The sequence below is a fragment of the Pieris napi genome, chromosome 1 (genome assembly GCF_905475465.1).
Source record: "Pieris napi chromosome 1, ilPieNapi1.2, whole genome shotgun sequence".
In the NCBI taxonomy this organism is placed as follows: Eukaryota; Metazoa; Arthropoda; class Insecta; order Lepidoptera; family Pieridae; genus Pieris; species Pieris napi.
Window position 1 is genome coordinate 7,423,395 of NC_062234.1, and position 17,908 is coordinate 7,441,302.

At 35.1% G+C, this 17,908-nt stretch overlaps 1 protein-coding gene across 1 annotated transcript in view; it reads left to right on the forward strand.

Moving 5' to 3' along the window:
* The window catches only part of LOC125063711 (dynein axonemal heavy chain 8), a 61,735-nt gene extending 44,007 nt beyond the window's left edge, over window positions 1–17,728 (forward strand). Inside the window, exons 72-91 of the mRNA XM_047670295.1 lie at window positions 282–466; window positions 962–1,088; window positions 1,806–1,941; window positions 2,234–2,451; window positions 2,824–3,066; window positions 4,267–4,402; window positions 4,525–4,678; window positions 5,997–6,116; window positions 6,304–6,364; window positions 6,457–6,636; window positions 7,041–7,153; window positions 7,256–7,341; window positions 7,882–8,143; window positions 13,430–13,669; window positions 14,124–14,291; window positions 14,531–14,672; window positions 15,368–15,557; window positions 16,157–16,278; window positions 16,675–16,836; window positions 17,427–17,728. Coding sequence (XP_047526251.1) covers window positions 282–466; window positions 962–1,088; window positions 1,806–1,941; window positions 2,234–2,451; window positions 2,824–3,066; window positions 4,267–4,402; window positions 4,525–4,678; window positions 5,997–6,116; window positions 6,304–6,364; window positions 6,457–6,636; window positions 7,041–7,153; window positions 7,256–7,341; window positions 7,882–8,143; window positions 13,430–13,669; window positions 14,124–14,291; window positions 14,531–14,672; window positions 15,368–15,557; window positions 16,157–16,278; window positions 16,675–16,836; window positions 17,427–17,552 — 3,171 coding nt within the window. The 3' untranslated portion in view covers window positions 17,553–17,728. The remainder of the gene's footprint in view (window positions 1–281; window positions 467–961; window positions 1,089–1,805; window positions 1,942–2,233; window positions 2,452–2,823; window positions 3,067–4,266; window positions 4,403–4,524; window positions 4,679–5,996; window positions 6,117–6,303; window positions 6,365–6,456; window positions 6,637–7,040; window positions 7,154–7,255; window positions 7,342–7,881; window positions 8,144–13,429; window positions 13,670–14,123; window positions 14,292–14,530; window positions 14,673–15,367; window positions 15,558–16,156; window positions 16,279–16,674; window positions 16,837–17,426) is intronic.
* Window positions 17,729–17,908: the final 180 nt, after the last annotated feature.

Genomic DNA, 17,908 nt, shown 5'->3' on the forward strand with positions numbered 1-17,908 from the left:
CCACAAACAAGCTATATTTAGTGTCAGTCAGTAGAGACAGAGACTTGGGTAGATATAGGATTCTCGTAATTTGTGTTTAATAAAGCACTGAAGTGCCCTGTTGGCAAGCGGTAGCGCGTGATCCGAAAAAGGTAGCGTTCTCTTGTTTGGGAGGCCAAGGTAATTAAACCTTTAAAGATTGGCTTTGTAGTTTTTTAAATTATCTAGCTTGGTATCAGTAAAAACCTAATCCAAGTGAATTTAGATATAAGCTAGTCATATTTTAAATTGAAATTACTTAGATTGGGGAGTGGAACTTATGCGGCCTGCCAACTGATGAGCTGTCCATTCAGAACGGTATCATAGTAACGAAAGCTGCCAGATTCCCTCTACTGATAGATCCACAGACACAAGGGAAGATATGGATTAAGAATATGGAGAAATTTAACGATCTTATCGTGACAACACTTAATCATAAATATTTTAGGTTTGTATCTCTACCCTTTTTGTATTAATAACAATGTTCTAACGAAACATCGTGAGGAAACCTTGCGATGTTTCGTTACAACATTGTTATTAATACAAATACTTTCCTTAGTCCCAAAAAGTCTACGGCGTGTGTCAAGCACAGGAGGCTGATTACCTACTTGCTTATTACTTTATTAGATTGAAAAATGATTATGAAACAGATATAGAAATCTGAATTCCAGACTTACAAAGGTCCTAAAACCTTTTTGTAAAACCGGGTTTTTTAAATTTGTTTTCTTACTTTTTCGTTTTTTTTATCTTTTCCCGATCACAAAAAATCACAATATCCCTCAGTATTCAACTTGCGTACTGGGCATAGTTCAACAAAGATTTCAGCTTGGAAATTAGTAGAATACGTGTCCCATGCAACGTTAGATTAATCAACTTTACGTATAAACGTGGAAAATAAATGTATTTTTAAAAGGTGTGACTTTATTTTATTTATCAATTTCAGAAACCACATAGAAGACTGTGTGTCGTTAGCAAGACCCTTACTCATAGAAGACGTTGCAGAGGAGTTAGATCCGGCTTTGGATAATATTTTAGAGAAAAATTATATTAAAATTGGGTCTTCATACAAGGTGAGCCATTACCTAAAAGAAAATATTTTGCTCGGATTACGAGTATAATTGCGTTATTTGGTTTAGAGTGTCACATTGTCTCTAGTGAGGTTTTGTATAATGGTCTAAGATCCCGCTATACAACGACCTTCACCGAGATGCTTATTTAATGAAACTTATTTTATATATAATTTAATATGTCAATAAATATAATCCATATGGGTTGTCTAGCAAATTTCAGTCCAGAGTATGTTTAATTAATTTAAAAAAAAAAAATTTTTTTAAACATTTCACCGGTATGATTATTAGATAAATTCTATACCAATCGAAAGTATGAAGCCCATAGAATATGCAAACGTTAGGTTGTTTTTAATCAATTAATTATTTATGTGTATATTTTTTATGTGACACTAAAGTATATATATACATCTTTAGTATAAAAGAAGGTTATAGTGATACATATATAATACTACCCTGATTAAATATAATTGATTGAAAAAGTTCAAAAAATTTACTACATGCAAATTATAAAAAAAATTTTTTTTAATATTAATTAAACATACTCTGGACTGAAATTTGCTAGGCAACCCATATGGATTATATATATTGACATATTTAATTAAATATAAAATAAGTTTCATTAAATCAGCATCTCGTTGAAGGTCGTTGTATAGCGGGATCTTATACTATAAATTGTTCAAGAAATATTTGTCTGAGTATATCTTTTTTTAATAACAGGTGAAATTGGGAGACAAGGAAATAGACGTGATGGCTGGCCATAAAATATATATTACGACAAAGTTGCCGAACCCCGCGTATACGCCTGAGATATCGGCGCGAACGTCCATTATTGACTTTACTGTCACTATGCAAGGTAACCCATAAATATAAATTTATTATTAAAAAATTCTATTTATTTTAAGATTTCCTTGTTTTATATAAGCTTTATTTTGATTCAAATTGTTTATGTGAATTGGCTTCACAATTACGTTGCATTATTTCAAATATTTGTCCAATGTATAAAACGCGTTTACGGATACAATAGACTTAAGCGATGAATATTTACCTATTTAGATAGTTTGAAGTCATGTTAGGAGATCAGTTAAAAGTACATTAAGAAATACATCGAACGGGTTTGGAGGGGTCAAACTTCCTTATTATTCCAGGTTTGGAAGACCAGTTGCTAGGACGAGTAATTTTGACTGAGAAGGCTGAAATGGAAGCAGAGCGTACTCAACTTATCATGGACGTCACTGCTAACAGGCGAAAGATGCAAGAGCTAGAAGCGAATTTGCTTCACAAATTAACGACTATACAGGGGTCATTAGTTGAAGATGTGTCTCTTATACAAGTGCTGAATATCACTAAGGCTACGGCTACTGAGGTAAACAATTATTTAATTCAGTCAAGGTGCTTACTTCGATTTAGGTTGATATTCTAATACGAATGAATCACAAGACAATTCCTACTTAATCAATAAATTCATTAATGGTTGTATAAACATAATGTATAATTATGATGTCGTGGCATAAAGTCCGCTTGTCTGGTACAAGAATAAAATATACTTGTAGGTTTTTTCATATTCCTTAAAATCAGTTCACTCTCCAAAGCATTTAAGCGTTTTAGATTTACGTCAAGCTTTTGTTTGTTTTATATATAAAACAAACGCATGCCTTGATAATTACCTATTGGTATTAGATATCTTCGGGGTTAACCATTCAACTTATTATAAACCACGTTTAACTGATTGTTTTAGGTCAGAGAAAAACTAGATGTAGCGAAAGAAACTGAAATAAAGATTAATGCAGCTCGTGAAGAATTTCGACCAGTTGCAACCCGCGGATCCGTTTTATATTTCCTTATTTGCAACATGTCTCTTGTGTGCAACATGTATCAGACGTCTTTGGCACAATTTTTGGAAAGATTCGACATATCTATGGAGAGATCCACTCCAAGTCCTATAACTTTCAAGAGAATTGCCTTAATTATTGATTACTTGGTAAATACATCTTAATATATCAAGTCATAGCTTTGTTAAGAGTAAATCCATTGCCTCGAAAGTCGAGTTGATTTGTATATTATTTTAATGGATTTTAACTTAATGTCAGATCAACAAAGTAACGGGTGAATTTATAGGAGTGCTAAACTGGAAATAATTGTTATGCTAGCAGTACACTCGGCGAGATATGACGATACCTAACGAGTGCGAGTGTATATGTCACCGTAAAATTGTAAACACCGTTAGATTGTAATCTATCTCGCGAGATTATAAACTGTCGAAAGATTGTGAACCTCAACGAACTGCTTACAATTTAACGTATTATTATTCGGTAGTTATATGAAATTGTTGGGAAGTAAAATTAATCTGTAATTGACCAAAGAAGTTTGAATGATAACTAAGTTAGTGCAGTACAATCTACCGAATAATAATACGTTAAATTGTAAGCAGTAAGCTGAGGTTGACAATCTTTCGACAGTTTATAATCTCGCGAGATAGATTACAATCTAACGGTGTTTACAATTTTACGTTAACATATACATGCAGCGCTTGGTACCGCTCGAGCCGTCTTCTCGGGAGTGCTCCAATTCGAGTCGGATTTTTGACCACGAGTTAAAAGAAGGGAGCGGCGACCGCGAGCACACTCTCGTCTGCGCTCTCGATAGAACGTGGAATTTAGGCGTAATTTCAACCAATATTCAAATTGTGATTTAATGTTGTTGACATGGCTGGTTGGAGTAATGATTTATTCTAATTTTTTGCCGCATTACCAAAACCAACCCGTTCTATGAGGTCCCAGGCATTGCATCATCCGCACAAGAGTGAAAATTTAAATGCGTATAAGCAATTGCCACTATCTCATCCATATATTGAATGAAGTAAGGCGAGACACGTCGAGAGTGGAATCATCTAAACTCGCTGCAAATGTCCCGTCGAGATATTCGTCGAGCAATTTCGCCGAGAGGTTACTGCTAGCATTGAATTCTAATAGTTTACAATTTAACTCGTCAGGTAGCACTGCGCTCGAAAACTTAAACAAAGGTTTTTAATTTAGTTACAATGTAAAATCTCTGTCTGAATTCAAATTAATACCGACGATTTAATAGGCAATGCAGAGTTTTAAGGACATGTCCGTCGTTAAGTCTATGGGTTAGGCCAATCAAAATGGGTATGAAAACTTATTGGAAGTTATTATTACAGACCTACGATGTATGGAAGTATATCAGCAGAGGATTCTATGAGAGTCATAAATACCTTTTTACGCTACTTTTGACTTTGAAAATTGATTTACAAAAAGAATACATTACTTATGACGAATTCCAAACATTTATCAAAGGTAGTTTTGCTAATTTAATTATTTATAAATATGTATATCTAATATAATATCAAATATAATAATATTTAATTGATTAATTTCGATAACGTTTCTTAAAAGTAACGCTAGATGTCGTTGTACAGGTGGAGCGGCTTTAGATCTGAACGCATGTCCCCCGAAGCCATTTAAGTGGGTGACAGATATGTCGTGGCTCAATTTAGTGCAGCTTTCAAATCTGCGCCAATACACTAATATATTAAACCAAGTCACCAATAATGAAAAGGGTTGGAAGACTTGGTAAATACTTATTATGATTTTATATAATACTAGTAGACTCGGCCAAGCGTTGCTGTGGCTAAGATTTTTGTTATATTACATAGTAGTAAACTATTCAAGAGAAAAGGCAGGATCCAAGTCACCAATCCACCATGCTTTTTTGGTGGTTATGCCATTAAATTGGAGCTTATGTGAAACGTTGGTAATTATTTTGATAAGGATCAATACCTAGGTACGAATAAAAAGCCTTTTCTAGCGGTGCTATTTTAATAAAAAAAAATTAATAAAAGGACGCTTATTGTGACGTAACTATAAAAGAGACATGCTGTCGCGACATTTTTAAGTGATGTGTCCTGAAAAATTGCCATACATCATTTTGTTCTATCATTAATAGTTTTCGCAGCGCACACGATTGAATGAAGTTTTTTGTTTATTTTTTTACACCTCGGGTTAGATTATTCAAGTTTTAGTTAGCATCCCTAATTTTTTTGAAAATGAAACATAGCCTATTATATGTCACTCGGGAATATTGTAGCTTGCCAACGGTGAAAGAATTTTTGAAATCGGTCCAGTAGTTTCGGAGCCTATTCATTTCAATTCATTTCAACAAACAAAAAATCAAACATTTCCTCTTTATAATATTAGTATAGATGTCGGAGAAATATCATCACTTAATCGATTTGGATTTCGTCATTATCGGGTTTAGTTGGCGTTATTTGGTTAAAGTGCGAGCATAAAAGACATGAATAATTATAGTACAATATTTAATTTAAATTGATGCCTTTTAACATTACAAATAACACTTTAGATTATTTTATAACGAGAGGCGGGTTTAAGTTTATCTCACTTAATCACAATCTAACCAACCACAAATCTCATAAACCCCGGTCCAACGTCTCTTCCCCAATGCTCTACTCAATCAGTACTGTGCCGTGTTCCCTGAACGCACCGTCAAAAGTTAAAATGGCGCCTTGATCCCACTAGAGCCATATGCTCTGCTCTTCTTGGACGTAACAATATTCGTACTATTATTTAAGTAATGATTCCAAACTGAAACAATTAATTAATAATTATTAACCAAAGCAACAATGAAAATCGACGGTAAATTGACTCGATTATAACATTTCCTGATAAAGGATTATTATAATCCCACTGCTATCCAAAATGTATTACAAAATAGAACAAGAATTTAAAATATCAGCTATAAAAAAGTATTTTAACTCTTGTCTTGACTGTCTAATAACATAATTTTTACTTAGATGATAATATATGAAAAATAGTATACCTAGATGCTTAGTATTTATGTATATATATAGTATTTATGTATGTATATATATAGGTTTGACAAAGAAGCTCCCGAAGATGAACCTTTGCCTGATGGTCTTCATACATTGGACGTGTTTAGGAAACTACTTGTGGTACGAGCTTGGTGTCCTGATAGAACTTTGGCCCAAAGCTTGTGAGTAATTTCTATTTTTTTTAAATTTAGTTTGTGTACTACATACGTGGTGATTATGTATGCAACTTCCCAACATTTGTATTTCAACCCATATGCAATTATTTTTTTTTCTTTCTATATGCAAAGTTAACACTTGTTCTGATGTAACATCCTATTGATTATTATTATCATGCTTTTTCGATTGCAGAAAATATGTGGTGTTCTCTATGGGTGCAAGATTTTCTGAGGCAGTCATCGTTAACTATGAGGTATGTCGTTAATTAAATGTTCTTAGAGCTTGAAACTGTAACAAATCTTCGTATTTCAATCTTATATCTCATACTTGTGTTTATAATTACAGGGCATGGTTTTAGAGTCTCGCCCATTGGTTCCGTTGATTGGTTTCTTAGCTATGGGCTCAGACCCGACACCGTCGATTGAAACTACCGCGAAGAGATTGGAAAATCTCTGTTCTTCTATATCCATGGGACAGGGGCAGGAAGTGCATGCTAGAAAGCTGATTGACAGGGGTTTGAAAGAGGTATGGAGATTTAGTATTACCTTTGCATTTGATTATAGATTGGTATGCATTTAAATGTTTGTGTTTTACGAAACACATGAGCAAAAATGTATATCTTCTTATGTTATGGAATCACATTTTAACCCATTATCACGTGCCCCCTTTAGAACAGATATGTTGATATAAAAACTAGACGAGCCAATTATTGGATCTATTTCATTTATATTAAATGAGCTTTTCAATGTAAATGAAACCTTCAAACTGGAGTATTAGGTTTTCCATATATATACATAGCTGTTTTCTAGAATATCAAAGATTTCGCCTAAAACTCAGGACATATTACAATCTCTTCTCTTTCTTAACTTCTCTTCTCTTCTCTTTTTAACATTAGGTTCTTATATTAAGTATTTTTATGAATTTTCCAGGGTCTATGGGTGCTACTGCAAAACTGTCACTTGGGCCTAGAGTACATGATTGAAATCATGGAACAGTTTGCTGAACTTGAAAAGGAACCGGAAAAAGTTCATGAGATGTTTAGGTAGATTTTCTAGCTTATAGTGTTTCACCAATTCTTAATTGAAAATATATCTCATTCCCTTTTTTCTCATGCAATTATCTTCTCTATTCATATTTTTTTTAGGTTATGGATAACCACAGAGCCACATGATAAATTTCCTATCACATTGCTACAAATGGCAATCAAATATACATGCGAGCCGCCATCAGGTATGTTTTTAATATTTACGTTTCGTTTTATTTTTTTAAGCAATTATCTTTGTTTCATGTCTATGTAAGAATTCATCAGAAACCAGTTCAGTAGATTCAAGCGGGACTCGCCTTCACTCTTAAGGAGAAGAGCTTAGTCACACATTCGGTTCAAAGTGGTCCGAATCAGTGAAACATAAAAATAAGTTCTTTGGTTTTCAAACGAGAAAGCTTGCAAAAAATTAGAGTGAAGTGAGGGAAGAAAGAGTGTCCAGCCCTGCGATTCTGTAACTCACTTTTCGAACTCTCAAATCAGTCGTGAAGCAGACATTTTATGATTTGGCATTCTGATAAACAATAAACTACAAGCTCCCACCTTTTCAGAATGCCAAATCCTAAACTGACTGCTTCACGACTGATTTGAGAGCGACCGCCGATCCGAAAACTGCTGTGTGAGTTCGAAAAGTGAGCTACAGAATCGCAGGGCTGTGCACAAACTCCGTCATATGCCCAGAATATATTATTAACTCTTACCTATACTTAATCCACGATTCTTTAAAGGTATCAAAGCTGGCTTAATGCGCACGTATGATTCCATGAGTCAAGACTTTTTGGACTACAGCGACAGCCCATTTTACCTTCCCCTAATATACACAATATCATTCTTACACACTGTGGTTCAAGAGAGGCGTAAATTTGGTCCTCTCGGATGGAATATCCCTTACGAGTTCAATTCCGCCGATTGGCTCGCTTCTTGCATGTTTGTGCAGAATCATTTAGATATATTGGAGCCTGGCCAGTCTGTCAGTTGGACCACCGTGAGGTACTAGCGTTTTGCTATCTACTTACATTAACAATATGTAGTTTAAAATGTTACCTGACATTGTAAGTAATAATTAGTTTGTAAATATTTCGTTTCTTTCTGGGAAATTGTAGTAAACTGACACAGAGGTGTTACACAAGATGTAACGGTCCAATTGAACTGATTTGCTTTAAGTTTTTTTTTTTTTAAAGACAATTCACACCAATTGACCTAGTCCCATGCTAAGCTGGTGAAGCTTGTGTTATGGGTACTAGGCAACGGATATACATACATATTATAGATAGATATACATATTAATACATATTTAAACACCCAAAAAAAAAACTCCGTTTCCGGCTGTCATACTGTAAGCATCGTAATTGTGTAGCTCCGTAATATTGAGTGCTAAAAAATAATTTCGTACACTGTTCTTGAGACTGCGACGTCACAAAACACAAATCGAAGTGTCGTCCGTGTAGTGGAACTACCGATTTCACACAATATCACGTAAGTTCTTGAATTTCAACAAAAGTATCTCCAAAAAGTGATAATTAGAGGTTAGAAATTCACCAATCATATTGAGCATAGACAAAAGATCAATGACATTGACACTTGTCACAGCAACAGCTAACTAGTGTTGCCAGAGCAAGTAAATAAAAACTACCACTAATTACGTTCCATAACACGCAGATTTAGTTTACAAGAATGGAAGATCAGTTTCAACTATTGTTTGATAAAATGAAGAATGAAATCTTGAACCAAACAATAGAATTGAAAGATTCGATAACAAATAATATAATGGAGAGATTAGACGAAAAACTTCAACCTATTATAACAGAAAATAGAAACTTAAAAATAAAAGTAGAAAATCTCGAAAAGGAAGTAGAAAGTTTAAAAAGAGGAAAGAAGCAAAACAATTTGATAATGTTTGGAGTAAATGAAGGCGAAAGGTCTACACAAGAATTAATACAAAATACAATACATATTTTCAAAACTGACCTTGACATACAATTACAAGAACATGAGATAAACAAAATATATCGTCTAGGAAAGGGAAAGTCTTCTGGAAAACCAAGACCAATTCTGATTTCCTTTACGAGCGAATGGAAGAAGAATGAAGTTATGGGAAAGAAGAAAAACTTCAAAAATGTATATGTTACAGAAGACTACACAAAGGAAGTAATAGAGAAAAGGAAAACGTTGCAGGCGCAGCTAAAAGAGGAGAGAGAAAAGGGAAATATCGCGTACCTGAAATTTGACAAACTAGTAGTAAAAGAAAAAAATACTAACATAAATAAGGAAAAGCGCAAAAGAGAAACGTCATCATCCCCACAAAACAATGCTCAACCAAGGAAACAACAAACTCTAATGCCGCCGATTAACAATAGACCAAATGCTTTCGACGTAATGAGGATTAGAGCTAATTCTCTTTCGTCTTTTCCCGCTAAGACAACAACTAACAAAGAATAACAATTAACTGTCGGTAAACGGAAAAATAAACAGCTCAACATGAACCAACATAAAATAACAAAACAAAATACTTCCCCAAGCCGACTGGTCATCGTGGGGAAAAATGACCACGACCCTCTAAAGGAAAAAAATAACACTAACATGAAAAATAACACTAACATGAAAAACAAAGTAAATGACATCCACATAGCAACTATTAACTGTCGATCTCTTAGAACACCTGAAAAACTCCAAGAACTAGAGCTGGCAATAGAAGAGTTAAAGTGGGATATTATAGGTATTAGCGAAATGCGCAGATTTGGAGAAGGTATAGAAAACCATGGCAAATACGTACTACATTATAAAGGGGAGACGCCCGGGCTGTATGGAGTTGGATTCATGGTGAAAGCAAATCTAGTCAACAACATAGAAGAACTTAGTGGATTCTCGGAACGTATTGCAATCCTTAATATAAAACTGCCCGTGAACGGAGATAAAGAAGAGAGATGGTCTATTATACAGGCATATTCACCAACTGAATCTGATAAAAAAGAGGACGTAAAAACAATTGAGGAATTCTATGAAAATCTCCAAAACGCTATTGATAACGCACACAAAAACGTCATCGTGATGGGAGACTTTAATGGACAAATTGGGATTCAAAATAGTGGGGAAGAAAATACCATAGGAAACTAGGGGTATGGAAATAGAAGCAAAAACGGAACAAGACTAGTAAACTTTGCACTGGAAAACAGATTAAGTATTCTAAACAGTTTTTATAAAAGGAAACCATCAAAAAAATGGACATGGATCTCACCCAATGGACAATATAGGAATGAAATCGATTTTATTATGTCTAATAATAGAAAAGCCTTCAAGAACATTTCGATCATAAACAATTTAAACTTCCACACAGACCATAGGATGGTTCGAGTTGCGATGTCAGGAATGTTCAAGAAAACAAGACGATTTCAAAATAAACAATTAGCGGTACAATACTCAGGTGACCCTAAACTATTACTTAATAATCTTCAAACATCTCTAGATGCCGCGGAATTAGAGAAGAAAGAATATCCATCGATACAAGAAAAATACAACCTATTACTAAATCAACTAAAAACAGTAACCAGAAAAACAAACAAAAGTATCAAGAAAGAAGTCTCACTTACAATCAAACAATTATTACAAGAACGAAAAGAACTTTTACGACAAAAGGAAATTAAAGGAAACCGCCAAAGAGTAACAGAAGTAAGCAAAAAGATCAGTGAACAACTTAGGAAAGAAAGAAAAACTAAAAGATCTAATACAATGAAAAGTTACATAGAAAAGACAGGAGGAATAAAAAAGGCATTGAAGGAGTTAAACTACAAAAAGGACTGGATACCAAGTATGAGAAAGAAAGATGGCAATAATACAGGTAAAAGACTCGAAATATTAAAAATCGCTACAGAATTCTACCGAAACTTATACCGAAGTCAAAAAGAGAAAGACACTATAAAAGAAAACGACGAAATAACTAATGAAGAATATATACCGGAAATAATGAAGGAAGAAACCATAAAAGCAATAAATACACAAAAACTCGATAAAGCCCCTGGATCTGATCTTGTTACAAACGAACTTCTAAAAGCAACGTTACCAGTAATCGCTCCAAGACTTACAGATATATTTAATGAAATTATCAAAACGGAAAACATTCCAGAGGATTGGACAAAATCTACAATTATACTACTACATAAAAAAGGTGACAAAGGAGATATAGCAAATTACAGACCAATCAGTTTAATGTCCAATATTTACAAAGTGTTTTCAAAAATAATATTATCTAGAATCACAAACACACTTGAAGAAAATCAACCCAAAGAACAAGCTGGATTCCGTAGACATTTTTCAACAATAGACCACATACACGCCCTTAGACAAATACTCCAGAAATTTAAAGAATATAACAAAATTTACTACATAGGGTTCGTGGATTTCAACAAAGCATTCGACACACTTGAACATAGATTTATCTGGGACGCATTAAAAGATCAAGGCGTACATGCAAAATACATACGGATACTGAAAAACGTATACACAAAAAGCACCGCACAAGTAAAACTAGAATCTATAGGCGAAGAATTTCCGGTTGAGAGAGGTGTACGCCAGGGAGACCCAATTTCACCAAAAATATTTGCAGCAGTTCTGGAAATGATATTCAGAAATCTGGATTGGACGAATAAAGGACTAAATATAAATGGCGAAAATCTGAGTCACCTACGCTTTGCAGACGACCTAATCTTATTTTCGGAAAACCCGAAAACCCTAAAGGAAATGTTGCAACAGTTAGCGGAAGAAAGTAAGAAGGCAGGCCTGTCAATGAACTTAACGAAAACAAAAGTAATGTCTAACTCCTCACAAACAGAGTCCATAACAGTAAATGATGAAGAAATAGAGTATGTAAAGGAGTATGTGTATTTGGGACAGTTAATATCTACTGAGGAATGTATGCAAAAAGAAATAGAAAGAAGAATAACTAATACTTGGAAGAGATATTGGTCACTCAGTGAAGTCATGAAGAACCAGGATATGTCTATGAGGAACAAGAGGAGAATATACAATATGTGTATCTTACCATGCTTACTATATGGGTGCCAAACATGGGCATTGACAGAAGAACAAGCAAGGAAAATAAAAGTTTGTCAGAATGGAATGGAGAGAAGCACAATAGGAATTAAAAGAAAAGACCGAGTTAAACTAAAATGTATCAAAAACAAAACAAAATTTAAGAATGCATACACAACATACAGGTGCTTAAAGTGGAGGTGGGCTGGACATATGATAAGAGAGAAGAAGGAGAAATGGACGAGAATAATAACAGAATGGCAACCACGAGATAGTAAAAGAAACAGAGGCAGACAGACTAGAAGATGGGAGGACGACATCAAAAAAGTGGCGGGCCCAATATGGACGCGCATAGCGAAAAATAGAACAGAGTGGAAATCTTTAGAGGAGGCCTATGTCGAAAGACAAGCTGAAATGTAGAAACGACCGTTTACCGATACCGGATTTATGAAAAGAAAAGAAACTGTTAAAAGTTATAAACGTATTTGTAAGAAAAATTACTGTAAGAATAAGTTCAGCAATAAAGGCTATTTTATTTTATTTTATTTTATTTTTAAACACCCAAGACCTAAAGCCGCGTATCGACTACGCGCTCCAAGAGGGCGAACATTGGCGCGCGCTCCAGCCGCGCGCAATGGATACCACTTTGGAACGCGCGCCAATGTGTTCGTTGGAGCGCCCGAACGCGGAGCGGTCCGTTCCGACGGGTGTCGGTTTTTTACCACGCATCAAAGGTGGCGCGCGTGCCAGTTGGGACGGACATATCGTATTTTTGTGTTTGTTGCGCTCCCAATTATGGATAACCGTAAAGTTGCCGTAAATTAATACAACTGTATGGTACAAAAGAACTGCTGTGGAATAGCAAAAGTTCTTCGTATCATAATAAATCGCTTAGAAAAGATGCTGGGAGAGAAATCAGTACTATAAATTGAACACGACTGGCTTCCATTATGAAGGGTCGAACACTGGAACAGTTGCCACGCGCGCCAGGCGCGCTTAGTTGATATACTTCAAATATTTGGAACGCGTTTCACGGAACGCACTCTCGGAGCGGTCATTCATGGCGCGCGCTCCAGGAGCGCGTAATCGATACCCAGCTTAAGAGCAACACCAAATGCTCATCACATCGATGTTCGCCTCAGCCGGGGATCGAACCCGTAACCCATGGATTCGCAGTCAGGGGTACTAACCACTAGACCAATGAGTCGTCAAACTATTCTCATAAAGTTAAATGTGAAAATCTTTTTCCAGATATATGATATCTGCAGTACAATACGGCGGTCGTGTAACAGACGACTATGATAATCGACTTCTCGGCACATTCACAAGAGTGTGGTTCGCCGATCAATTGTTTGACGAAGATTTCCAGTTTTATAAGAGCTATGGTATCATGAAATTTAAAAATATCCCAGAATATCTTGAGGAGATTGACAAAATGAAAACTGTCGATCCGCCACAGGCTTATGGATTGCATACAAATGCTGATATTACGTAAGACATTTTATTTAATTTTAATTTCCTTTGCTCTGAAAAAAATTATACTATATTGTTCGGAAAGTAACCGAACACCTTGTAAAATAGCATAAGTACACATAGTTAGATCGCCGCCTGCGCGCGACGCTTTTCTAATTTCTATATACATCAGTGTATCATCAACCATCACCGCGATCACTCATTAAATTAGTTTTTAAGAGCAAAGCAATCTTTTATTTAAATATCATTAAAGTGTTTCGGCAGCACCCCGAACAATATACACAACTTATCAATGATTTACTATTGTTTTACTTTATTTTGCATTTATCAGTCGTAATTTCTTAATAATATATTAACTTTGTAAAAATATGTTCGTATTCTATCTTCTAATACTATCTTAAGTCCTGAAACCTTAAGGATAATTTGAGCTGACTTAACCAATTTTCAATATCCATACTAATTATTATTCTAGGTACCAGCGTAGTGTGACACAGCAACTACTAGACACAATTCTTTCCATTCAACCGAAAGAATCAAGTTCTGGGGGCGGAGAAACCCGAGAGGCGTCGGTGTATAGACAGAGTAAAGAGATGCTGGAAAAAGTTCCACCCAACTTTGATCCTCACGAAGTAAAAGAGAGGTATTTTCTTAGTTCTAGAATTATTAGTATAGAAAGCCTCTCTATCTAAATTTTCCTTTGAGGAAACAAAAGTAAATGGAAGACACAAAAGATGTGTGAAATGTGCTTCTCAAATTTGAAGTGCGCAAGAGTTTCAAAACAATGAAAATTCTAATAGTTTTAGGTTGACTGTACCTAAAACTATTAGATTTTCTTTTATTTTCGGAAAGTTTATTTTAATCTTATTCGTATGATTTCAGATTAAGATATTATGGTATGCTTAACTCGATGGTGATATTTTTGAGACAAGAAATAGACCGAATGCAGAAAGTAATATCCCTCGTTAGAACTACTTTAAAGGACCTCCTCCTCGCTATTGACGGAACTATTATTATGAATGAAGTATGTTCTCCACATTTACAATTATATTTTCTTCTTATTAGAAAAAATATATTATACTATTAGTTAACACAAAAGATTAGAACGTGTAGGTACTTTAGACTTTTAAAATCTACTGAGGTTAGGTTAGTAACAAGTCCGTTCCGCACGAAGTCTCGAAAAAAAAGTGAGTCAACGCCGGTGTGGCCACGCTTTATATAGGTTTCTGCTACAAGATGGCGTTAGTCCGCTAACAATACATGGATTATACTATTATGCGATACTCGTGCAAGGCTTAGCATTCTTCAAGTTATTGATAATAATTCATAAAGCTGTTCATTTGTGGCTGTCAATGATTAAAAATGTAATAATTTAATATTGGATTGAGGCGAACCCTAGTTATGAGGATTTATGATTAAAATTTGCTCTTATTTACAAAATAAACAGATATTTCATAAGCGGGCCATAGACGGACCGAGTTATGCAGTCAAGACCGACTGCAATATGCGGTCACCGCACGGCAATCTGCAGTTTCCATACTAAATTCATATTCGCAATACACGGACCGCTTGAGCAGTTCCTGAGCAAACCTGAGAGAGTTCCTGAGAGTCTATGGCCCCCAGATTAGAAAATTGCGTTCCATTGCACGCTGCCATTGTGTCGATGTCATATTTAATATTGGCGGCAACTTCTGACATATGAAGTTAAATATGTTTTAGGCCTTGCGTGACTCCTTGGACAACATTTACGATGCCAAGGTTCCAAACATATGGCTAAGGAGCTCATGGTCTTCATCAACTCTGGGTTTCTGGTTTACCGAGTTTTTGGAGAGAAATATCCAATTCTCTTCGTGGTGTTTCCAAGCAAGACCTTTCTCTTTTTGGATGACTGGATTTTTTAATCCTCAAGGTTATTTCATTGCTCAATAATCTTCTTTGAGTCTTTTTTTATGGTTATCAATGGTTTCAACTTTATACCATTTTCAAGTAACGGTAAAAAATAAACAAAGACATCAAATCGATAAGCTATTTAAAATTAAAAATTAAACATATCAAATCTTAATATTGATTATGAAAAAAAGATAATACATTATAATATAATAGAGGATAAAGCAAAAGGCAGGAGATTTTAGTCGGAAACGGAACATGTAGTAATTGTAAGGAATTGAGAAAGAAAGTCATTGTAAGAATTCTCTTTTAGCACATAAACATGCGAAGCTTAGTGGGTTACGCACTTGCTTCATGATGCATTTCATAGGGTCGACTTTTGGAAAACAATATTTTAAACAAGTAGCTATGTTTTAAGTCCTTTCACACATGTGCAGTTAGCAAATTGTTTTAATTATAAATTTTAATTAGACTTATATATAGACTATTCGACGGACTTTTACGGTTGATGGAATTCAAACCCCATCGTCTACAAGTCCACCAATCATTCATAAAAAGTTTTTTATTTTTTATTTTGAGTCAATATTTATAATATTATCAATGATCATATGAATGTTCCAGGTTTCCTGACGGCGATGCGACAGGAAGTGACTCGAGCCCACAAAGGTTGGGCCTTGGACATGGTTGCTTTACACAATGACGTCACTAAGTTTACCTACGAGGAAATTAAGGCGCCACCACCGGTAAGGGTTTTTACCAATTTGCAGATGGTTTATTTGACTTTTGCGTTCAAGTAGAGTAACTAAATCTATGTGCAACTTAAGAAGGCGTTTATAGGAGCTCTGCCGTGACTTTGCTATGTTTAAAATCGTGACATAAAAAACGATTGCTTCAATAAAATTTATAGAATTGTGCCTACCAGAGGTGCTGTTTAATTTCTCATATAAATTGTATGCAGACGTATGTTACTACGTATAGTAATATTTACATGTGGAATATTTTACTGTCATAATATTTTTTCTTTTTTTTTATTAATTTTTCTTTCATCGCCATTGCATTGAAGAGATGTTCGTTTATCCTAGAAATTTCGTTTAAAAATCCGTTGGTGGCGAAGGTTAAGTGATATTGTTGAATTCCAGGAAGGCGTATTCGTGCACGGGTTGTTCCTTGACGGCGCGGGCTGGGATCGTCGGAACTTACGATTGTGCGAGTCAACGCTAAAGGTTCTATACACCGCACTGCCTGTGGTCCATGTGTATGCCATTAACTCTACTGCACCGAAGGACCCTAAACTTTATCAGGTCTGCTTTGGCATTAAAAAACACATCTAGGTTTAAAATAGTTGTCACATATAGTTGTTTGACTGTAAAAGAATTACTATGTTGTATTGCATTATTTTTTATTTATTTAAAGACGTCGCTTAATATTTTCATTGGGGGCCTCATAGCCTTGCGGTCTTATTAAGTGGCAGCTAGGTGAGGGGTACCGTGTTCGATTCCCGGTTTGAGGGCAAGTTTTAATTTAATTTAAATTTGTTCTCGGCCTTTGGGAGGGTTGTGCGGTTGTGCGGTTTAAGCACACGCCCGGTGGAGGACACAGTCGAATTTCTAAAGACAAGCACGAATTTAAAAAAATCCTATACTTGACGCTGGCTAATGCACAAATCGTGCCAAGAGCCATAAGAAAAATATATATTTTCATTCTACCTACTGGTAATAAGTGAACAGTTTCAGTTTGCAAAATACAAAATTATTTAAATTTTCGTCATTTAGAGTTCTACGATACTAGATCACATTTGATTACAAACAAGAAAACAAAATACTAGCGCTTTAACTCTCGCTATAACGGTTAATTCAATTAAGTAAATTTAATAGTTACTTTGCGTTTTCAGTGTCCCGTCTATAAGAAGCCGGTTCGCACAGGATTGACGTTCATCACTCCCTTGTGGTTGCCAACTATAAAAAATCCTGACCATTGGATTCTTAGGGGTGTTGCTATTTTGTGTGATATTAAATAATGTATCTTGTTTTGCTTTACTGTCATGCTCTGGTAAAGGCAAGTCGTTGTAAGTCCCAACTTTGGTGGGAAGTGCTTCCAGTCTTACTATACACAATATTCGTAACAATTTCGTTTCTACAAAGTCAGTTTTATACAAATGTTTTTAGATATGCTACATCCATCACCCGACCATCTTTAAAACTTGACAATTGTATTGAAATTTAGAGATCTACCTTATTATTCCTTATCATTTGGGTGAATGGTATTTTTTTTTAACTGGCAGCACTAATTTTATGTTACTACCTGGAAGCACAAGTTAGGGAGGTCAAGTTGCCTTAGATAGAATAGGAGGCACGGCATCTCTTTATATTTATT